The sequence below is a fragment of the Herpailurus yagouaroundi genome, unplaced genomic scaffold, assembly GCF_014898765.1.
Source record: "Herpailurus yagouaroundi ecotype Mexico unplaced genomic scaffold, PumYag 199, whole genome shotgun sequence".
Classification (NCBI taxonomy): Eukaryota; Metazoa; Chordata; class Mammalia; order Carnivora; family Felidae; genus Herpailurus; species Herpailurus yagouaroundi.
Window position 1 is genome coordinate 11,120,839 of NW_024412430.1, and position 24,383 is coordinate 11,145,221.

The 24,383-nt window shown below is 48.5% G+C and overlaps 1 protein-coding gene across 6 annotated transcripts in view; it reads left to right on the forward strand.

Moving 5' to 3' along the window:
- The window catches only part of APBA1 (amyloid beta precursor protein binding family A member 1), a 206,170-nt gene that overhangs the window by 168,380 nt on the left and 13,407 nt on the right, over positions 1-24,383 (forward strand). For 4 of the 6 annotated variants that reach the window (XM_040449390.1, XM_040449396.1, XM_040449392.1 and 1 more), the window contains 7 exons: positions 3,615-3,654; positions 7,052-7,197; positions 14,580-14,615; positions 15,615-15,701; positions 16,318-16,503; positions 20,109-20,288; positions 23,032-23,244. In XM_040449390.1, coding sequence (XP_040305324.1) covers positions 3,615-3,654; positions 7,052-7,197; positions 14,580-14,615; positions 15,615-15,701; positions 16,318-16,503; positions 20,109-20,288; positions 23,032-23,244 — 888 coding nt within the window. The remainder of the gene's footprint in view (positions 1-3,614; positions 3,655-7,051; positions 7,198-14,579; positions 14,616-15,614; positions 15,702-16,317; positions 16,504-20,108; positions 20,289-23,031; positions 23,245-24,383) is intronic. The other 2 variants (XM_040449394.1, XM_040449395.1) reach the window with 2 other exon arrangements.

Consider the following 24,383-nt stretch of genomic DNA (forward strand, 5'->3'; position numbering starts at 1 on the left):
CTCCTAGAGAGCACAGCCCGGAAGTGTCCCTCTCCGACACTAAGTCATGTGGTCGCCCTACTAAATGATGCTTGCTTCCAAGCAAGGTAGTAAAAGGGCAGGTGTTCCTCCTGGAGGGGGGGGCGCTGCCTTTTCCCACACTGTTGTCCTTTCACCCACAGCCAAGTGCCACCCCAGCTCTTTATGAAGTGGCCTCGGGTAACTGTGGGCCTGTGCCTTATGTGGTCTCCAGGTGGGTTCAGCTCACCCCAGCCCAGCCAGTGCTGAGGCTGTGCACGAAAGAGGTAAACCATATAGTCAATGACTGTCTCCTTTTCCTCCCTTTTGTTAAGCATATTACATTAAATGCGACAAAAGGAAGCGATTTCCATTTCACAGCGAGTGGCAGATCACTTCTAAAGGGAGTCTTCATTAAAATTTACCCTTGAAGCATCACTGAGTACACACACGGTTGCCATTAACTATTCACACAGGGAGAAGTAGATTTTTTAATAACCTGTGTATGTTAACCCAAACGAACATAAGGAGACCTTCTCTGAAATCACACCAACATTAAAATTTAAATTTGAAATACGCTTTGTCCTCCTCTGGTCTTGTCCTCAGACCCTACCTCATGGGAACGGAGGGTAACTAGGTCACTGTTTCTCCGGACCCTAGATCCCACAGCTCTGCCTTATCCTTTGTTCATAGTACATGGATGGGTGAGAACAAGAAACAAGAAGAAAAGAATCAAGGCCACAGTGATCATAACTAATAAAAAGCGGCCATTTCTCGAGCATTTACAGTGGTCAGGCATCGGGCCAAGCAAATCATAGATAGTATCTCATTTAATCCTTACAGTAATTCTGTGAGGTGTAGGACTCACTGTCCTCACACTGTGGTTGAGGCAGCATAGAAGCTCAGTGACTTACCCAAGGTCTAGGGCCCACAAGGGGTCAGGGCAGGCTGTGAATCCAGAGCTCCTGTGGGCCCGGGGTCTGAATGCCAGGGTCTTCTGCCCTTGGGGCAAAAAGTGCCCGCAGGCCACACGCTGCGTGGACAAGGTAACTTGTATGTCATGACTCCAGTCATCGGGTCTCCTGGCTCTGCACGTGGTTTAGTGTCTCCTGCAAAATCCCAAGGACTTTGGGCTTTCATCTTCTTGACTGTGGCTTTATTAATTCTTGAATGTGAAGGATCAACTCATGTTCATCTCTGTCCACATGTGAGGAAACAAAGGGCTAATCAGACATCTGAATATTCAGCATTTGATTATTCATCAGATATAATAAGCAAGGCAAATGTGTTATTTCTCGGTTCCTACAGGACTTGGCACATGTTTCTGCATATCCTTAGAAATAATGATGAAAATCCTCTTTGTGTGCAATAATTAGAGATTCTTTCATTTCTCAAAACTCTTTTCGTAAAAAACTTACTACCCCAGAGACTAAAGAAAGCCAGTCATGAGCTTATGAATAGAGAATAAGTAAATGTACCAAATGCCCTCCGTTGTGGCTGTAAATAAAAATGGCAGCTTTTAGAACTATAGACTCAAGTAATTCTTTCGTAGCTTCTGCTAAAATCTGGGGACTGTCCTTGAAGTGAGCATTCAGAAAAGTATCCTAATAGGCCAAGAAAGTCTGAGTTGGCTTCTTGGGTGTACCTGGAGGCCAACCCATTTTGATTAAACAAAGTAAACCCTCTCTACCCCAGGCCCCTTGCTGTTGAGGGCAAGGACGAGGAAGGTGGTTGGGAAATACTAATTTTAAGATCTTTAGTCTTTGTGAAGACTGGCTCCCATCTACATACCGCGAAGTTACACAGTTTTTGTTGTTTTTAGCCAGAGTTACAGCTGGCTATTGCCCCTCAACTGACCCTTTCTTCTCACTTGGATCAACGAAAAAGTAAAACCAATGTCAAGCACCATTGAAGTTGAAATTGTAGTTGTCTTTCTTCCTGTCCACCTATCTTAGCTTTCCTTGGGGTGCAGGTTTCCATAAATGCAGAGGTTCCTCTGCAATCTAGCATTTAAACTGCCATCCGATCAGGTTCTAGAAGGTTTCTAGCCGATCATGCCCATAGCCCAACGATGCTGCCGGAAGACCCTTGCTGTGAGGTGTTACTTAGTGTAAGAAATTCCACAGTTTTCAATTCACTCCTTTGTTTATGTTCTTATGTTAAGGTAACATATACTAATCACTTACATGATGGAATTTTTAAACCAGCAAGGGACAAAAGGAGCCAATGACCTTTCATTCCCAGTGGACTTGTATTTGTAGTTTCCTTAAAGGTTATCCCTTCTGAAATAAGAAACCCACCGTCTTCGGTGTGACGAACCATTTCATCCCCGCGGGCACATTCCGGAAGGTTTACTGACAGGTTGCCTTGTGTGCTATGTTGTGTGATTCGTGTTGAATTCTTGTCATTGTCTTGAATTGAAACAGAGTCTTAAGCCTGGGTGTGTTTGCCTCCCCCCCCCCTTTTTTTTAATAGAACAGTTAACACTATTTTTAGAGTGTTGTGCAGGTATTTATTAATTAGTCATCCCTTTGCTACAAAGGTGCTACAAGACAGAGCTGTTCCCCTGATGCCCCCCCTCTTTTAGGCCCTACCTCTCCCAGCCGCCAGGCACCCCAGAGTTTACCATCAACCCAGGTCAACCCACTGAGCAGCTATGCTGTATAAGATACCCTTTTTCTAAAACATACAGATTGAAATGACATACCCACTGGACTCTTAGCCATGAAAATCTTTAGGCTTTCTGAGGACAGCCCTGGGCCTTGCAGACCCTCCTTTTTGCTCGTTTGAAGGAGTCTTGTTTTTGACAGTGGCTCTCCACTCTCCTGCAATGCTCACGTCCCCCTGCCCCCAACACATCAGCTACGAATTCTGTGGCGACAGCGGGAATGAACTTCCTACTCTGAGGCCACTCAGAGTTCTCTGTGCCACTCAGTTATGGGAGGAACCAAATGGTGAGTATTGTTCCTCTGCAACCTAGCATTGAAACTGCCGTCCAGTCAGGTTCTAGAAGGGTTCGAGCCAATCATGCCCACAGCCCAACGATGCTGCCGGAAGACCCTTGCTGTGAGGTGTTACTTAGTGTAAGAAATTCCACGGTTTTCAATCCACTCCTTTGTTTATGTTCTTATGTGAAGGTAACATATACTAACCACTTACATGATGGGATTTTTAAACCAGCAAGGGACAAAAGGAGGAGAGGAAAACTCTTGAAACATTTTTAGCACAGTGAGAGATGACTGAAGAAAGACCTGAAGGGAAATAAAATTCCCCAAGAGAATTCTTGATTTCAACATATAGTCACATTGTTGGTGCTTTTACTCATCTAACAGTTTTTCACTTAGGAACTTTTTAAGCGGATGGACATCTGATTGTGGAATGTGAGATTTTCAGGTTACCTAAAATATGAATGGATGTTCTGGGCTTTGGGTAACCTCTAATAAGAAGTGTGTGTGTCTGTTCACACCTTTCTCTCCGTAATAACCAAAAACGGTCGACACCTGATTAATATCTGTCATTGGTGATCTATTTATTTTTCATGTTGCATGGATAAAGTTGTGTTAATGCATTTTTCATCACGCTTTGCCCTTTCTGAAACCTCTTTGTCTTGATTACAGTCAAGAAAAAGCTTGGCTTCATTCCCAACCTACGTTGAAGGTAAGAGCTGAAAAGGAAGTAATTGAGTACTGAGTCGTGCATGAATCTTCTAGCATTTTGGGTATTTGAAGCACTGGGTGGTAAGACCGTAGTGGGGAAGAAAGGCCACAGAACCACTTATTCACAGTCTTAATGATCAGAGAATTTTAAACTAAAAGAAAACAGCCGTGAGCCTGTCAGAGATTCCTTACCTCCCTCCTCACCTTTGCTGATTCTGACAGCCCTGAGAACCCAAGAGAGGGTGCATGGAGGCTGAGGGCTGTTTCCAGCTTAGAAACGGTCATACTCCATCTGAATCCAAATCTCCTCTCCTCTAGTCCAGGACACCTCTTACATCCATCAAGGACCACTCAACTGGGAATGAAGTTTAAAGGAGACTTTTGGTCCTCTAAATTTAGGGAAGGAAAAAAAAAAAAAAAAGACCTTCCCAATAATTCTCATCTCTTGCTTGGATGAGTTAAGTGTAGTAACTTGTATCAAGCTTGTACTCTGTGCCAGATACACGGTCTTCATGTAATAACTTATTGAATCCTCGTATCTATCTTGTGAAGTGGACTTCACACCCCCATGTTACACAGGAGAGAACTGAGGCATTTTTACTCAAGCCGAGGTGAGTGCCTTTCCCAAAATCACACAGTTCGCAAGTTTCAGAGCCAGGCTGTGAGCTGGCAGTCTGATTCCACAGCTCAGAATACAAATGGTATTCTGTGTAGGGTGGCCACGTATGGTTGTGCAGGTGATTCACTGCTCAAGGGCACCTGTTTAGGAGGCCTAGTGGGGTCAGAACTTGGCCCACGCGGGGCAGCTCAGCTTGAGGTCAGGCCCCACAAATGGAGTGCCTATTCCTCATCCACACAAAGGTGCTCATTAGCTAGAAGTGCCACGACCCTCTACCAGAGAGGATGGAGGTTAGTTTTTCAGGTAGGGTAGATTGACATTTTCTTGAAAAAGGATTTTCTGGGGACTAGAAACCACCCAGAACACCACCGTGAAGCTCTGTCTGGCCCTTGGATCCCATGAATGAATAGTCAGTGTGAGAATTCTTAGACCTTTATGACCCTGGATTCTTAGACCTTTATGACCCTGCAGTCCTGCAGCCTCGGTCAAGCTCATAGGTTTGTTTCACTCAGGTTTCTTTCTTGAGTAACCTGTGAATTATTCGTGCCATTTCTTGTGAGGCCCAAGAATTCCATGAGTATTCCTCGGGGAGTTTTTGAAAGTTTGGAAATTCCATTTTTCTTCAGCGACGCTCCCCCAGACTCAGCATTCACGAAGGCGTGAGGACATAACGTGTGAGCAACACGGAGGCCTCCCTGAAAGGACAAACACGTTCCAGAAGGCCGAAACGAAACCTGCGGTTCTTTGACTTAGGACCAGTATAATGTGAATTGTTTTTAACTTAAAAAAAAAAAATTCTAAAATGAAATTACGAACATAACGGCTTTTTCCCAGGGTATGATCTAGCAACAGTGACATTTGATTATCCTCAAAATCCCTGGAGGATCAGTGGCCTTAGATCATATCTCAAATGCATAATTTATTTAGGTCCAGTGTAACTGTCTCTTGACTGGTCGGCATTTATGTAGTCATTTAAGCATTGTTTGGATTGCTTTTAAACCTACCCGCATATCCACAGTCACCATGGTTGACGAGAGACCCTCTTCGGGGAATAGCGCTAACTCAGAGATGAACATAGAATCCTGGAAGGCCCGTAGAGAAGTACGTGGTTAATTCTTTATCTTTCTTTTAACATTCATTATTTTCACAAAATAAATGGAAGGTTTTTAAAAGTTACTATCCCAGATGAGATCTTTTTTCTCAATGCCTGTTTGGGCAAACATGATTATGTTTAACACTGTAAACGCGGCACGGGAATTTATGATAGGAGACTGATAATCTTTTACTTTTTTACAAAGTGTAATGTAGGTTCCAAACCCGTCCATGTATTATTTTAGTTAGGGTAGTGCTTCCCAGCTGGACAACTAAACTGTATGTGGCCAATACCCTGAATCCTTCTCACCCCTATGAAAGTTTGAGCACAGCACGTCTGTGACCTTGGAGAAGAAGGTGAACCACTGGCACGTAGTTGAGGCCGGTTTGGCTGAGTATCACTCGCCAGAAGCCTTTCTTGGAAAGATCCAGAATATGGCAAACAACACGTCTCCTTATTTATTGACTACGCAGATGCTTGGTGAAGGCCTTTCCTAAAATGCTGTTAATTTCTTTGTGTCAGCCACCACCTTGGCTTTAGGAAAACGATAAGATTGTTTTAAGACTGAACTCTGATAAGTAGCTTATCCATGGGAAGCAGCTGGTTAAGCTCAAGATGAGCTCGATGTTGAGGGATAAAAATAAAAATCATTTCAGATTAGCTTTCCAAAAGGAAAAAGCAAATTGTTTCCTTTGCCAGTTATCTAATTTAAGAGCCTGGGGTTTTAACAGTAGGTTAAAAATGTATATTTTAATCTCCCCAAATATGGCATTCAAGCCAAAGAAAATACATATGTTTTTCACTGCAGAATTAAAACGCCTTTCTTCGTGCGTCTGTTCTCAAGTCATTTATTAGTCCCAGACGTGTTTGAATCTCAAGTAGGGTTTGCAGGTGATGATGGTTAGAATCAGATGCCCCCATTTTAAATATGTTAAAAGTAAGGTTTAATTTAAAAGGCTGGTCAGTGAGAACAGAAAATTCTGCTTTTCCTCGGAATTGATCTGTGTGTGGATGCAAGCCGGGGACACCACAGCCTGTAAGTCAGCAAGGTTGACATCAGGGGACTCAGGGTAATGTCATCTGCCTCACAGAGCTGGGGTCAGAGGCCATTCTAGGGATCCAGACCTTCTCAAACAAATGCCCATTTTTCCTATTGGTAAGATTGGTTTTCCCCATTATGCATAAAGTGGAAGGGAGAGATGCGAACGTGGCGCTTTAAAATGAGGTTTTCTAATAAAGCAGCCTCCTGCTCACCCAACCATTTGTCTGGCAAACATTTATTTGATGCCCCCTGGGTGACAGGCACTGATGAGACACGCGAGCCAAAGACGAACATGACATGGTCTTTTGTCCCCAAAGGGCTCCCAGTCTAACAGGAAAAACAACATCTTTTGTCACTGAGTTGTATGTTTCATATTTAAATAAACACATCATTTCTCCCAGTAAATGGCCTGGGCAAAGTGGATGAAGAAGAAATTCTTTCTTCCCTTTGAAAACAAGGTGTGAGTGAAGGCAGACCCGGAGAGGTGCCTTGGACTGGCAGGGTGATGCACCTGCCCAGGGTCTCCACCGCGGGGGCCACCTGTGCTGGCACTGAGCAGTCGGGAAGGGTGCTTGTGCGGTCAGCGATTTGTGGGGCCCACCCCAGGGTGGCTTCACTCACCCCTGCGGTTCTGTGTGTTCCAGTTCCCGGACCCTGTGACCCCGAAGACTTGATCGATGGGATCATTTTTGCTGCCAATTACCTTGGCTCCACCCAGCTGCTCTCCGACAAAACCCCCTCCAAAAACGTGCGCATGATGCAGGCCCAGGAAGCCGTGAGCAGGATCAAGGTAAGGGGGTGCCGGGGGTGGGTGCGGCGGCCTGAGCCGTCCACGGTGGTCTCCCCCGTACCTCATGCATATCTAGTCCCAAGTGTAGGGGAGAGCGGATTGGGATGGTGTACCTGCCAACAGAAAAAAGGTGTGCCTGAGTCCTTTTGGATAAATGCTGTATACTTGGGGTGTTCTCAATGGCCAGCCTTAAGAAAAAACACATATGATCATAAACTTTGGAAAGCTGGTAGCATGAGGAACGATGTCATTTTGAGCATCACCTCTCCAGCACGAGAGCTTTCTCCCTGGATTTTCACGCACGTCGCAGTCAGTGACTTGAACACTTGGTGTTACAGGTGTGGTTCAGACCCAGCCTCCTGCTTTTGAGCCAGCTGACCCTGCTCAGGCTAGATTGCACTGGTTTGCTCCAGGCGCAGGGAGCCGTTGGATCAAATCTAACCATAACGAGGTAGCTAGCCCAGTGTTTAAACAGGCTTGAGCCAGTCATAACCGATTGGCATCTGCCTTATCAAGATTGAAAAGGAGCAAGCCTGTTTTGATCCAGCAAGAACGACTTTGATCTGGTTGAAACCATTCACAACCACTTTGAGCCAGCTAGAACTGGTTTGATCCCAATGGAAATGCCGAGCTCTAGAATCTCCACCATGATGCCGGCGCCACCTGGAATCGTGGACAGACCTAGGGCTCCAGGGACACTTCTGGTGCCAGTAAGCACCACCAGCACCTAGAACCACTGGGCAGTCATGCTGGGGCCACAGGCCCAGTCCACCTGGAGCCCCGGGGATACCAGCACCACCGAAACCCAGAACCAGGTATTTCCAGCAAGTTGGAACAGGTTAGGACTCCCCAGATTTGGTTCCGTCCAGCTTCAGCCGGTCAAAATCCCATTCGTCCTCAAGGAACCCTTCCCTTTCCTGTGTGGTCGTGTGCACACGTGCCCCGGTTACCTCCTGGTGTCGCGGGGGCAGTGTGGAAAGAGGAAGAAGAACAAGTGTAGGCCAGTCACTTAGGGTCCTTAATCCAGGAGAAACGACTTCTTGAGCACTTGCGTGTGCAAGGCTGGGCAAGGTCTCCGGAAGGAAGAGAAAACAGCAGTGTGTAGAGGGAGAGCCTTGCCCTCGGGCTCCGCAGCAGCAGTGAGAAGTGAATCGAGCCAGTAAGGGTGCAGGGTGTACCTGAGCAGGAGGGCAGGTGTTGGATGCAGGTGGACAGCATAGAGATGTAACTCCCACAGAGCGCCAGAGCACCCCTCAGCCCCTGTCAGGGAGCACCACCACAGCCCATTCACGTGACTCCTTCAGAACAGAGCAACAGCCCTCCCCGAGAGGAGCCCTGAAGGTCCCCAGGGCAGAAAACTGTGCTGTTTTGACATGCGTTCTCCCGGCTTCTGTCCATCCAGGTTTCACACACGTTCAGGGTAGGGTATCATACTGGGCACCTTGGTTATCGGTCTCCTGAGTGGCAGCCATTGAGTCCCACAGATAGTTTATCTCTTTCCACTGCCCTGTGACATGTGACCTGGAGGAAGGGAGCAGGCACATGCCCAGAACGTAAAGGCGTGCTCAGCGTGTGCTGTGGCCCCCCGAGCCAGAGCCCGGCCACGAGCCAGCGTGCTGTGAATTACAGCTTCCGATTCCCGCAGTGAGGTCCTAGAGCGCGGTTTTCCCTTCTTAAAGTCCAGCCTCCCTGGTAAGAAACCAGAAGGTTCGCTTTGAGGCTTCAAAGGATCGGTATCCAGAAGTTCCACGGTTGATTTGAATCAAAAAAATTAGACGGTTTTGTTGATCATAACAAGCAAGATGAGGCTGTCTGATTATAAATCCATTTTAGACCTGCCTAGAGCAGAGCAGACATCTGGTACACATGTATTTATTTTTTACAGCAAATTATTGTAGTGTAAGGAATTCATTATAGAGTGGTAAAGTTAAATGGTTACATTTCATTTGTAAGTATCACCTTTGCGATGTGCTTCTGTGCATCTGAAGGGGCTGTTGCCTGTCATTAAATATATCCTGTCTCCTGTTCCTTTTACCTCAGTTTAAATGCCCGTCAAGTTGTTTGACTGGACCCCCAGCCTGATGCTTTTTCAGATGCTAGGTGCACAGACCCATGGTTTATTTCTGCACTCCTCTAGAAAGCTACTGTGTCAGGATGTGCCCTGAGATTTCCTAGAGGGAACCAGGGCACCTAGAGCATTTCTCTGGATCAGTGGGGATGGTCTCGCGGGCGCCTGCACTGTGGGCCCGCACATGCGCGTAGGAGACCCCTTTCTGTAAGGGATGTGGTGCCACCCTGTTTCCTAAAGAGAGGCTGACCTTTCAGGAATGAGTCATTCTAGGCCACCTCTATAAAGATGCAGAGAGGAAGGTAGCTACAGATTTGACAGTGTCCAGGAAAGGAAGGAAAGAAAGAGGAAAATGTGTGGATTTATTTGGAAATCCACTTAGTATCCTCAGGACAAACTGATAAGTGATTTCCACCTTGATGTGTCATCTGAACCAGGAGGGGTTTCCTCCTTCTGTTTCAGATTCCTTTTCCTTCCCTTCTTCCCCATGGGGACCCCCATCTTACCCCTCTTTCTTTCCTCTGCCTGCAGAGTTTGACCAGTGGGTATGGGTGAGACCTTCCTCACCATGAGTCTTGGGTGGCCATGGTGTCTGTGCTACTTTAACTCTGAGCAGACACCAAACCTGAAGCTGGGCTTTCAGAACTCTCTTTAACTTCCCTCCTGGGGGTCTGTTGTGGTGCTCATTGACTCGCACTTGGAGTTTGCAGAATTAATATTTTCTTAAAGAATTTATAAATTTATTTGCCAAACGGGGAGAGAATTTGGAGTTGCGTTTTGGCCCGAAATTTTCTAGTTAACGTGAGAGGTAAACAAAGGAATTTGGCTCAGAAAGCAAACTGTTCCTCTACAGACCCTTGTGAGAGGCATCTCAGGAGATAAAAACTAACCAAGACCCAATCCTTGACCTTGAGAAACTTGCAGTCTAATAAGGGAACCAAGACGGTTGGTTAAGTAACAGTAATTCAAGGCAGGTTGAGGAATCTGAAATTAAAAGCCTTTCCATCTATCAAAGTGTAATGAATAAGGTGGATCTAAATGCAACATCAGAATTAGAAGACATCTGCCATTTTTCTTAAGTTTTGTTTTTTTTTTTTCCATCTTTGGACCCTCCCTAATGTATCCTTTCTGCCTTTGTTGTTCGTCATTTCTGAGAAGAAATATCCTTTTAGGAAGCCCCCATACACTAAGGAATGCATTAAAGAGGTAGTTCTCAACATGGTATTCCTTAACCAGCAGCATCAGGACCACCTGGGAACTTGTTAGAAATGCAGATTCTCAGGCTCACCCCAGTCCGAAATTCATGGTGGGGGGGCAGGTAGGGCCCAGGAATCTGTGTTTTCATTAGCCCTCAAGGAGATTCTGAGGTACACTAATTTGGGGACCACTGTCCAACACTGGGGTCGACCATCCTCACGGAGCATCTTTTCTCTGCGCTCTGGGGCATCCCAAATACGCTGCGTGCCTCCCGCCGATGAGGTTCTGTCGGCACATTATTAGCTCAAGAAACGCCGCAAAATAGATCCCTTTTTTTGAATTTGCCACATACGTTCTCCTATCAAAGATTTTGAGAACTCCTGTACTAAGGAGATCTCATTCACCTTGTTTAACCAGAAACTCCCGTCGTTATCTGAACACAGAATACATGATCGCTGTGGGGTGCCTGTTGAAAGTCGTGCCGCTGAGATTCTCTGGAACAAGTTTTGGGAGCAACTTCTGCCCTACGTGCCGTCAGTGTCTCTAGCACCATAGATAGAGATGCCCCATTCGTCCCACAGTGTGGGAGCCCTGCCTTGACCCTGCCTAGAGACCCAGCCTTGAAGCCATCGTGGCTGGAACCCCGTCTTCCTTGCTCTCCACTGCATCCATGCCTCATTCCACCCTCTTGCTCGCTGCCCTTCGGCCAGAAGACGGCCTGGCCTGCCGGGCCCTTCCCTGAGCCCCGGAAACCGCTTCACATCCACGCGGGACGTGGCACACATGTCTCCATCCTTCCCACATTTGTGACGCTCGTGTCCTTGACTCACAAATGGCATTGGATGTTTTTTGCTGCGCTTTTTTCAGAAGCTCTCATTATCACCCATTCTCATGTTTGTCTTCCCTGGCTTGTCCCAAAAAGATGAGATTTTTCTGTTCTTTCCTGGAAAGGTTTTCTTTAACCGTCAACAATCAGGACTTCATTGTGGAATGAAAATCTCTACCGGTGGGGCTTTGTGCAAGCCACGTGATTTCCCGCGTGACTCAAAGAAGCCTGTGATTAACATGAAAAGGGTATATGAGCACTTGGAGCACGTCCTTCACATACATTGATCTCACTTACTCCTCAAAATGGAGGGGGTGGGAAATCCTGTGAGGTGGGTATGATCAGCCCTCTTCACTGACACACTGAGAGGTTTACCGCTGAGACGCTTGCCCGAGGTACACAACTAGTGATTTGGAGAGTAGAGTGAGATTTCAGGGGCTGGGATCTCTGTTCTGCCTCTTAACAGCTGAGCGCCCTTGAGCATGTTAATTAGCCTCTCTGTGCCTCAGTTGCCGCTTCTGCAAGAGGAGAGTACGGTAGGCACCTCACAGGGTTGCCCGAAGCTTTCGCACTGCGACACACGTGAGCTGCTCAGAAGGACGTGGCACCTAGCGAGTGCCCCGTAGATGTCAGCTGGGGAAAGAAAAGCTAGAATAGTCCGGAGGATCCCCAGCATGACTAACCTCGAGAGTCTTAACGACAGTAAACACGCCTCGCAGAGTGAGAGGGTGAGTGACAGTTCCACGGTTTATGTCCCTGGTGCCACAGCTTACTGAGGGGCAAGCCGCAGTCGGTCCCGTGAATCACGAGGATTGCAAGGGATGCTGTCACTCACTGCTTTACGACACACGCAGGCCTTCTAGGCCTCTCGGGCTTCTCTGCTCCTGCCATTTCTCATTCCGGATCCGACCGTCTCCCGTGTGTCGTGTGTAAACTTCAGATTAGAATTGGTTTCAGGACACCTGAGCAGCACATGTGGTTGAGCACCTGGTATTACTTTAGGTGCATAAAATCTCCTTCGCTTCATAGAAATTATCTCAGGATGCCTTTCATGAAACTTGGTTGGCCATTTGGGTTCTCTTTCTTCATCAACCATCCCAGTTAAAAAAAAAAAAAATGTGGTTGTTCCACTGGCAGCAGACTTAGTTTCCTCTGAGAGACCCTTTCAGATCCCTGTTCCTTACAGCGAAGAATGTTGACCTGTCCCACAGCTGTTAGGTTTTGGTATCGAGAATATCACAAATTCTTAAATGCCGGCCAGATAATTTCAGGGAAAGTGGTAGAACAAACACATGCACGTGAGGATCTCACAGTGGTCATTTATCATGAGGATGGCAGCCGATGCAGACGAGAACACCCCCCCCCCCCCGCCATGGGACTGTCGGATCCCACCTAGAAATCTGCACGGTCTGGCGGAGCATCAGCACAGGGCCACTCCTCAGACGCGGACACACGTCCACCATCGCACACAGCAGTTACGAAACCCCCTTGCGCTTGCTGCCTTCTGACTTTGCCAGAGCAGACTGTTCACCATGAATTCATGGCCACCAGGAGGAGCTGTGGGGGGGGAGGGGGGTGAGGAGGGCTGCCCTAGTTTCCTGGTTGCACCAGAGATGAGGTACTTGGTGTTTGGATGGCCGACTCATCTGGTTTCTGTCCAGTGAGATAGAACAGACACCCCATTTGACTCATTAATGAACTAGAGACGTGCTGCTGGGAGCAAAAGGGCTTTTCCCCAGGTGAGTACGAAGGAGTATGAGAGAGCAGACAGTCCTCCACCCACCCCCATCACCACAACAGCGTGCGTGGTTTGGCCATTGACTCACCATTATTTGTACAGGATCTGTGTATATCCAGCAAGCCTTACCAAGAGCCAAGAAATTACATTCTGACATAGGTAAATTATAATCCTGTAACATCCAACACAAACGTACCACTCGTAACGCACCAGACACTGTTCTAAGAGCTCTGCACACATTTTATCCTCACAACAGCACTGTGTGGTAGATACTGTTTTTATCCTCATTTTACAGATGAGGAAACTGAGGCACAGAGACACGAAGCGGCTCGCTCCAAGTCACGGAGCTAGTAGGTCGCAGAGCGGGGATTCAGTTTTAGACAATCTGGCTGCAGTCTGTCTCTCTTTTTTAATCAACTGTGTTCTCTTTTACTTATGAGAAAAGGTGGGGGGACGAATGTTTATCTATTTCTAGTTAGGAATAGGCTGTATTAATAGTACACAAATTTAAGGCAAGAATTATTACTAGAGATGAACAATAAAAAGATGAATCCAACAGAAAGACACAAGTACCTTAAATCTGTATGTACCTTATAACACAGATATAAAACAGATAAAGCAAATATTAGCAGAACCAAAAGGAGAGAGGGACAAATCCATAGTAACAGCTGGAGATTTTAACACACCTCTCTCAGTAAATTTTAGAACAAACAAAAATATCAGGCAGCACACAGAAGATTTAAACTGTACCCTTAACCAACCTAAATGACCTCATTGATATTGGTAGAACACTATTCCCAACAACTGAAGAATGCATCTTTTGAAGTCCACCTGACATTCACCACAGTCAGTCATGTTCTGGATCATAGGGCTAAGAACCCAGCACAATTCAGTATGTTCTCTGACCACAGTGGAATTAATTCAGAAATAAGTAACAAAAAGAAAACTAGAAAATCCCCAAATGTATTAAAATTAATAACACAGCTCTAAATAATCCAAAGTTCGAGGGAAAACTCACGGTGGAAATTAGAAAACATTTTGAAGGGATAATTAGATTGGAATGTGACAAATTTGTGGATACAGCTAATGCAGTGCTTGGAGGGAGATTCACAGCTTTAAATAAATGTATGGGGGAAAAAACAAGTTTAAAGATCTGTCCTTTAAATTTTCATCTCAGGAAGCTAGAAAAAAAGAAATCAAATGTAATCCAAAGAAAGTAAAAGGAAATTCAGATGTAGGTTGAAATCAAGGAAGTAGCCAATAGGCGTACTATAAAGAAAATCAACAGAACCGAGTTGGTTCTTTGAAAGCATCGATTGCAGTTACATAGAAAAAGCACCTCAATCCATTTCCTTCCTCCTACGGCCCCTGCCACCTACGAAATCGTGAGTTAGGAAATTGATTGTCTGTAGACCAGGGTTTTTTTAAAGTCAGTTCTCCTGACACAGAAATGCTTTATGCACTATTGATACTAGTTTGTCAATTCCCTTTTTGGCTTTGAGTCTCTGCAAATTCTTTTCTAACTGTTCTCCTGTCTCTGTTTCCATGCTAAGCAGATGGCCCAGAAATTAGCCAAAAGCAGAAAGAAGGTGCAGTACAAATAACGTCATCAGCTTGGTGTTATGCCTGTTCTTTTCATTTATTTACGTTTTGCCTTTTTATTATTTTGTGTTTTTGTTTTCTGCATCCAGCAAGTTTTCGTTCAGATTTCTTTTTGAACCGCCCCATTAGCCAACGTTTCTCAAAACTGAGTTGCCCAAAGTGGCTGTTTTCTGTTGCTCATGAGCCATTTCACATCAGAGAGACAACAGGCAGCGGATTGGAGATGCTAAATGAATCCTACAGGAGTGTGAAAGTTCCCACCCTTCAGGAGCACTAATGTGGCAGGGACTCGGGTCTGTTCAATTACAGTCACGTTTGACTTGTGGATTTGTCAGATTGCTGGATGCAAAAAAGAAAACTCGCTAATAACCACACCGTGCGGACTTAAACCCTAAGTGAACGAGACGGATGTGCTTGTTTGGTTATCGAGCTTCTAGGTGCTTGTGGGCTACCTATGGGGTGTTGAGGCATCTGGGGCTCCTTCTTAATGGGGTGGCTTCAGGAGTGGGTACGGCTTCTGTGTCGCTGTGATGGTGTGCGAATGTGAAGACCCTTTTACCAGAACTGCATCCAAATGACTTTGCCCCTGCTCTAAACATTGTCCCCCATCACTTGAACAGGGGCAGACACTCTGACTTCTCCAAGGTCTCGGGGTGTGGGTCACTTGCCCTTACTCTTCAGTCTGTTGGGCTCCAAAAGCCTTGTAGAAAGGGCAGTTCACGACCATCGTTCCCAGAGTCACACCCTTCTTCTGTAGGGGGAGAAGCAGAGCGGATTGGGCGTCTTCCCCCTTAACCGGCAACGCTCACCCTCGTTCGTGAGTCCGTGCTCTGTGGCCCCTTCTGCTTTGGCGGTCGCAATCTGGAGTCAGCCCTGCCGTTCTGGTGACTGTGTCTCAGTGCCTCTGTGTGTGAGCTAACCTTGCTCCCGTGCCCTCGAGTCGGGGTGAGGCGTTAAGCTTTCCCTTGGTGCATCTTTCTTCTCAGGCTCCCGAAGGGGAATCTCAGCCGATGACCGAGGTGGATCTCTTCATTTCTACCCAGAGAATCAAAGTACTGAATGCCGACACACAGGTATTAGCTGGCCGGCCACCTTTCCCGGGGTGAAGTTCCCAGCGTGGCTGCTCCCAGCCTGTGCCCGTGTCCGTAGGTCCCCTGTCCTCAGCTGCTGGCTTCCAAACAAGCTAGAAGGCTGTGTCTGCAGCGCCCGCTGCGGGGGAGGGGGCCGTGGTGCTCTGGGACCGTTTCCTTGAAGATCTCAGGAAAAAATAAGCCGTGGATGCTGCTTGCAAATCCTTCTCATAAGTTTTCAGGAGAAGATTCGTGACCTTGAACAGATTCGCCTTTTACGAAATCACACGTACGCACGCACGCACGCACAACGCAACCATCACATGTGCATATTTTATTCTTCTAACCTCTCCACCAGAGACTCTACTGGTGGCAAAACGACGGGACGTTTTATTTCACATGCCACAGACCCCTTCTTGCTCTGGGTCACTGTTAGTCCAGGCAACTGCCCCCAGGCCTGAGCAGGTGCACGTAAATCTGGCGGCAGCCTTTGACCCCAGCCCCCACCCCCCACCTGCCACACGGGGACTGCGCTTGGCCGGGCTGTGGGGCGACAGACTCTCTCACGGGCCAGTAGATGCTGCTCTGGACTCAGCATCCTCTCCCTTATGCCCTCCAGGAGACGATGATGGACCACCCTCTGAGGACCATTTCCTATATAGCGGACATCGGGAACATCGTCGTACTGATGGCCCGCAGGCGGATGCCCCGCTCCAACTCCCAGGAGAATGTGGAAGCCTCCCACCCATCCCAGGATGGAAAAAGGCAGTACAAGATGATATGCCACGTCTTTGAGTCTGAGGATGTAAGGATGCCTCCCCGGATCTCCCCGCTGGGTGACCTGGGCTGCCTTTGGGTGGGCCAGACTCTCTCTCTTTCTCAGAACCTGAGTCGGTCTCAGTCGTACATGAAGCACATATTTGTTGAGCGCCTACTATGTGTCAAGCACTGTTTTAGGGATACGAGGCTGAATAAACAGACAAGGTATTCAGTATGATGCCCATAGGGAGATAGAAAATAAATAGACAAATGTACTTAAGCTAGATAGCCAGAAGTTCTGTAAGGAAAAATAAAGCCGGGACAGGAGCTATTTCAGGTAGGATAATCAACAGAGCCTTCTCTGAGGAGGTGACATTTGAAGAGAGACCTGCCTCAACTGAGACTAAGAAAAGAGCAAGTGCAAAGGCCCTGAGGTAGGGGCCCGCTGGTATAGTTTGAGGATGGCTTAGAATGAGGGGAAAGAGGAGAAGGAAAGCAGTCAGACCCATGAGGGCCCCAAGCGCATGTCTCCTGGGCATGAGGGCATTTGGGGAGGATCATTCTCGGTTGTGTAGCATCGCCCCCTAGACCACAGGACAGTTAGGATTCCTGCTCCTACCTCCCCGCCCCCGCCAGCGGCTGGAGCACCGCCTGCCAGCTCTCCGTCCTCACGAAAACCAGCAGCTCCTCCTGTCTCCAAGCCACTGAGTCCTAACCCCCATCTTCCCAGGCATCACGGTCAACGGAGAAAATTCATTCACCGCAGAGGCAGGGCCCCTTCCTCCCTTGGGCCTTCCTCCCCCAGGCATCCCTGGAACTGCTGGGGAGGCCTCTGGGCTTCAAGCTTCGTAGGCGTCTGGCTTCTCCTCAAGCTCGGCAGGTCTTAGAAGCTCCCTTCAGGGCCAGGGGCCATGGCCCCGTGATGAAGGTCTGGAACCATAGAGCCCCCCCCCCCCCCCCGCCGTGGGGCCGTGTCCGCGTCATTGTGCTGATTTTCCTCCCGCCACAGCGGCACAAGCGCTGTTACTCATGCTGAGCAGAGAGCCCGTAGCTAAAGAGAATTGCCTGTGGGAGCCTTGGCTCCTTGAATGAGGCCATTTTTCTCCAGGAGGGTGTTCATCTAGCTGCAGTAAATTGCCTTCCTGCAAGAAGTTAGGAGTCCAAGGCCAGCCGTTCTTCCCCGGGGCTTCAGCCACAGGGAGTGGAGACGCTCACGCTCTCTGCACCATCATCCTCTGGTCTGGTTCCCTAGAATACAGCCCCCCGGGACGAGATCGCTGAGAAGGCAGCCATCCTCCCTGGTATTCCTTGAAAGCTGGAGGCCAGGCATGCAGATGGGGAGAAAATGAGTTCTGGAAGTTTCTCAGAGTTTCGGAAGTGACACTTGGAAGCTTAAGTGTCGCGTGTCCTGCAGGCAGGCTGGAAAGGTGGAGTTAGCTCTGCACCCCCCGCCCCCCCCAGGCATGTGGATGCCCACGTGACGCTCTGCTGCCCCCAGCTGGCTCTGAGCTCCTAAGGAGGGGGTCCCTTTTTGTGCAGGCTCCCATCTGGGAAGATGATGAAAGGAATGAGGAAGCAAGAGGTGTGATGAGAGCGGACCTGGCAATCTTACTTTTACCCCCTTTGCTTCTGAAGCAAAGGACAGAAGAGCATTGACTCCAGAGCCAAGAAAGCTGGATCTGGATCCTGCCTCCGCCTACAGGCTGTGAGGCCCCCAAGCTTGTGCAGAACGACAGCATCTCCCCCACGGGCTGCCGTGTGGCCCCAGGAGACAGCGCGCACACAGCAGCAGCCTGTGCGTCTGCCAGGGGCCTCCGTCAGTAACGGCACGCGTGCTGCCGTTTTTCAGGTCATCCGTCCACATGTGCCTCTCGTGCCTGTAGTGATGCCTCGCTCCCGGTTTTACTCAGGACACGGGGTGGCGGTCCTCGTTGTTCATGACTCGTGCGTGTGAAGTCACCAGATTCACAGAGTGAGAAAAGTGAAGCATTTCTTTGCCTACAGCCAGCCACCATAGGAGGTTCCGATTTTAGTGTTCATCAGCTGCTTTTAGCTAAACTGCTACCTTCACCTCTCAGCCTCTGTTCCCTGCCTGTCCAACGGGGGCGATGAAACAGACCCATAGTTCCCAAGTCTAAAGGGCTTCGAGAAGCACAAGGGGTTTTTGTAGTCCATTGGCTGATAAGCCTATCCGGGACTGCCATGAGACCATGTCTAGGATTTTTCCAGCTTACCATGAATCTTCTCCATTTTGCTGCAGGACTATTACTGTTGGCTACAGGGCAATTCCCCGGGTTCCGATGGGGTTTTTAGACCGTGTGTGATACATGCACCCTGTTGCCTTTCTAAAATCCAAAATTTGCTAAATTCTGAAACGTGGTCTCGAGAGCTTAGGATGAGGGCCCGTGGCACTATCGTGCCCCCGTCAGTCACAGGCTAGAGGCGAGGACTGCGGTCACGGTCCTTGGCTAGTGCCGAATGAAGCACAGGCGTGTGAGAAATGCTGGTGGCGGCCAGCGAGCTGAATTCATAGCGTGGGTGAATTAATGCAGGGAGAGGCTGCCGAGAAAGAACCTACAGCAGCACAGTTCCTGCCCCGTGAGCTGTGTGACCTTGAGCAAGTTCCTTCACGTCTCTGGGCCTCAGTCTCCTCACCTGGACACTACGGGTTGGGCTCGATCAGGGTTTCCAACTCCGCGGGACCCAGAACCCCCTTCCTACAACAGATGTTTTGTGGCGCCCCGTTACCGTCCTGAAATAAAATTCATAGGTAATAGAACCTCCCCCTTTTGAAAATGTGTCCACAGACTAAAGCGTTGCCGTAAATGTAATACAAAGGAAAATTACAGGAAAGCAAGCCCAAATAAAATTGTACTTACTACAGCATGTCGACGCTCAGGCCCGGCCGTTCCAGAAGGAACAGCAGAGCCGTCCCATGCTTACGCCGACATAGCGTTTCGCTGGATATTGGAAACCCTTCTTATTTTGACCTTTTGAATTGAGAGCTCAGTAGGAACGTGGACGTGTAGACGGGCCCCACCCTCATGCAGAATCCCCTCAGTGTGCAGCAAATACACAGGCTGCTGGTGATGTGATTTGCTGGCCACCCAGATAACCACCGATAGCGTTGCTGCTAATGATCTTCCAAAATCTTGAAGCTTACGTCTTGGGGAAGATGCTGGACGAAGCAGTCATCATCTTCTCTCTCTTAACATAGCAGCTGTGTGCTCGGAACCTTCCACATGAACTAGAACCGTGCAGTTAATGCCTTTGTGTTCTACATAAGTTGAAGTGGCACCCTGGACTCAGATGGTTTGATCCGGGTGGTCCATGGGTACGGGCGTCCGGTGGGCTCGGGAGTTGTTCAGGGTGTAGAGTGGCTCATCTTTGGGCAGGACCGTCCTCTTCATGGCAGTGGGTCCGGCAGCCCTGACTCCTGTCCACTGGATGCCGGTGGCTCCCTTGTGATCACTGTCATAGTAAGACACGTCCCTAGTCATCCTGGGAACGGCCCCTCACAGGGTTTGGTGCCACGTGTCGACCCACCGGCCCGGCTGATGCCTGGGGCTCCCGGCCCTGCAGGGACCCGAGCACTTTCGCCAGCAGTGCTTGCTCGTTGACCTCTGTCTTCCCTCTCCGGCTACCGTCCAGGCCCAGCTGATCGCACAGTCCATCGGGCAGGCCTTCAGCGTGGCATACCAGGAATTCCTCAGGGCCAACGGGATTAACCCTGAAGACCTCAGCCAGAAGGAGTACAGTGACCTGCTCAACACCCAGGACATGTACAACGACGACCTCATCCACTTCTCCAAGTCGGAAAACTGCAAAGATGTAGGTATTTCTCCGAGCTCGGCCGGAGGGGCAGGAGCCCCAGGAGTGTGGGGGCAGCCCTGCCAGGGAGGGGAGGTGGGATGGTTGAGGGAGGAGCGCGTCATCGGCGGGACGTTGCCGGGGACTCAGGCCCCACTCCTGCTCCCCTCTCGTGAGGGCCTGTCACCAAGGTGGACCATCCTCTGCTCCGGGCAGTCCTGAGCGAGGGTTGGGGTGGGTTCCAGAGGTGAACAGGACCCGTACCCCGCCTTCCCAAGCGCACCATCTCGGAAACGGCACGGAAAAGTTTAGTGATGGTACTGAGCACAAGCACTGGTCAGAGACCACTGTGAGAAGGGAGCAGATGTCAGGTCTCAGGTGACAGACTCTGTGCTCTTCCAGGGGCAGCCTGTTGCTTCAGACGGAGCTTTGCAGGAGTGTCTGGAGGAAAATGCAGCCATTGGAGCTGGGCTGGAGGTCTGGGTATTCTTTGGAAAGTGTAAAAGACTGCAGAGAGCTGGGCCAAAGTACAGAAGCCTGGAGCTGTCTGGGGGGCCGTGAATGAGACAGCATGGCTGGAGCATGGGGTCTGTGTGGAAGAGGCCCCCCCAGGGCTCAGGTCGGAACTGGGTGTCTTCAAAGTCTAGTCCAGGGGCTCGGCTTCCCCAAGGAGATACAAAGTACTGTATTCGAAAGTGCTCTTTTTATCCACCGATGTAGGTTTGGTGTCCTCTGTTCCCTAGAAGCAGAGCCTGAGGCAGGGATTCTTGTTCAAGGGATTTGGGGAGAGAGGGCACGCAGGAAAAAGTGAGTGTGGGCAGCAGGGTGGTAGGGACGCTAAGCTTAGAGAAATGTGGCCTTGCTGGAGATGAGCTTCATTCTGATCCAGAGGAAGCTCTGGGTCACAGGGAAGACTTGTCCCACCTTGGGCCAAAGGATTTGGCAGACATTTGTACCCTGTGTTGGTCAGTCGTTGACTGGCCAAGATTGGAGGAGGGTGGATCCGTGTATTCGGGCTGCCTTAACAGAGTACTTCAGACTGGGTTTCTTCAACAAAAAAACGTCGAACTTCTGGAGGCTAGCGGTCCAAAATCAAGTTGTCCGTAGGGTCGGTTCCTCATGAGAGCTGTGGGGGAAGGGTGTGTCCCAGACCCCTCACCTTGGCTTGGAAATGACTGTCTTATCCCTGTGTCTGTACATCATCTTCCCCTATGTGCGTGTGTGTCTGTGTCCAAACTTTCCCCTCCTGTAAGGACACCAATCATACTGAATTAGGGCCCACCCTAATGACCTCATTTTAACTTGATTGCCTCTGCAAAGATTCTGTATCCAAATAAGGTCGTATTCTTTTAAATTTATTTATTATTTTTAACGTTCATTTATTTTTGAGACACAGACAGAACGTGAGTGGAGGAGGGGCAGAGAGAGAGAGGCACACACACACAGAATCCGAAGCAGGCTTCAGGCTCAGAGCTGTCAGCACAGAGCCGGACGCGGGGCTTGAACTCACATAGCAAACTGTGAGATCATGACCTGAGCTGAAGTTAGATGCTTAACTGACTGAGCCACCCAGGTGCCCCCAGATAAGGTCATACTGTGATACTGGAGAATATGAATTTCGAGGAGGACACAATTGAACAGCCCGTCATAGGCAATGTGTCCCGCTGGGCAGCTCTCCAGAGAAGCAGCCAGCTGTGGGCTTCGGCAGCCAGGAGAAGGGACATGAGCCTGTGAGGAGCCTTTGTCAGGGCCCAGCAGCCGCCACCACTGTGTGTGTGTGTGTGTGTGTGTGTGTGTGTGTGTGTGTGTGTGTGTGTATCTGCGAATCTGAATAAATAAATACACATTCTCTTTGTCAGATACTTCCAGAACGTGACTTGCCCCTTGGTAGTGTGTCCACAAATCTTACGGGACTGCAGATAACCAACACTGACTCCTGTCTTCTCTGCCCTGCCTAGGAAGCAATTATGCCCATCTAAAATACGACTTTCCCACTTCCTCGACCAACCTTTCGGTGGAGATAAGCTTAGCATCATTTTTTTTCCCCTTCGTCCTCAGTTTTCTCCTTGCAAAGAGAGAATGTCTATAATGTCTATTTATTTATTTTTAACACAAGAATTTTCAGTGTTGTTGGAGAGAACTTGTGAAACGCTGGGGATTAGGGCAGCCGGTGTATAGGACCCAAAAGCTATTTCCGGAAACCATAAGGCGCCACCGAAGTCCCCACCTACACAGCCTCTTTCCCCCTCCCTGGGGACTACAGAAAAAAGCACCCGGTGCTCTTTGTGTTTATATTGCCAAAGACAAGATTGCTTATGTGGCATGAGAATTACAAGAAATCATATGGACCTGTGTTTCTTACCAAATGCCATGGAATCAAGAGAAGACAGGACTCATTTGGGTTGGAACCTCAGGGAAATGTCTTCCTTTTTTTTTTTTTTTTTGTAATGTTTTTTATTTTTGAGAGAGAGACAGCATGAGCGGGGGAGGGGCAGAGAGAGGGACAGATTCTGAAGCAGGCTCCAGGCTCTGAGATACCAGCACAGACCCGGATTCAGAGCTCAAATTCACAAACTGTGAGATCACGACCTGAGCCAAAGTCAGATGCTTCACCGACTAAGCCACCCAGGCACCCGAGGGAAATGTCTTTCTTGAGTCCAGATAGGAAGTGGGGAAAAGTTTTGATTTGTGTCACTACCCTGGGGTTACTGATTCAGGCTTTCTAAGTGTTGTCGTTTTATTTTGTTTTTTCCTTCCCTTTCAGGTCTTCATAGAGAAGCAGAAAGGAGAAATCCTGGGTGTAGTGATTGTGGAGTCTGGCTGGGGGTCCATCTTGCCAACGGTGATCATCGCCAACATGATGCATGGAGGCCCCGCCGAGAAATCGGGGAAGCTGAATATCGGGGACCAGATCATGTCCATAAATGGCACCAGCCTGGTGGGCTTACCTCTGTCCACCTGCCAGAGCATTATTAAGGTACCTGGAAATGGGAAAACCCAAAAAGGATGAAGTATGACTGTATTTCAGTCATTAGCACTATGAACATAAACTGAGGGTCTGGCACAGAGGAGGACGCAAACACAAAAGGCATGGGCTTGCCCTCAGGCTCTTAACAGGCTCCTCCCTGAAATCATTTTTTGATCAAAGACGGTCTGTTTGACTCGCATAACACCACTCTCTTGTCTGTGCCGTCGCAGGCATCACTAATCAGTCACAGCACTCTATTCCCCTAAGCCTGCACCCAGCCTCCACCAAAGTTCCACAGCCCAGTAATCCAGATAATCACTGATAATTCGCTAGATATACTTGAGGTGATTGGCCATCCCTGTTACAAATCATGGAAATGCTTCAGGTCTGAGAGCACGGTTTCCTTCACAGTGGCCGTGGCTGTGATCCAAGTGAGCATGCCCCCCCACCCCCAGAGCTTATGTAACATGATCCACACGTGCCAGGTGCTATGAGAAGCGGGGGAACTCCTGGTACGGGCTGTGTGTTCCTTCTTACATGTGAATGTCATTCCTTCTCGTTCAACCTGAACAGACACTCTTGCTCAAGGCTGAGAAGAGCTACTCACATGAAACTTTAATAGGAATATGTGAGAGGAAGAAATTAGATTTTCTTGTAAGAAGTGAACCATCCATATGTAGTTTCTCGAGCACATTGGAACTTGCTGATTGCATGGCCAGTAGGAACATTTCTCCTTCACCTCAGTATCTAGAGACCCCAGCTCCAAGCCAAGCACTGTGACACCACAGGCAGACTGGGTTCTGTGACTTTGTTTCATCCCTCGAGGTTTCCTGAAGGCCTGTGACCTAGAACATAGCTGTGTGTGTGTGTGTGTGTGCGCATGTATATGGGCTGCGAGAGTGAATGAATTCATATAATGGTTATTCAAAATAAAATCACAAAAGCCAACATCCATGGCTTGGCAGTCAGAGGGTGGGAAGTCAAATTAAGCATCTAGGACACAGAGAGGGGTGCCTCTTCGTTTTTGGTGAAACAGATATATTCTGATTTCTCCACAGATTATCATTCGCAGAGAAAAAATAGTCCTCTTTGACCTCATTTAATTTCTTTTTGTTACATCTTAGACTTGAATAAATTCTCTACCCCTT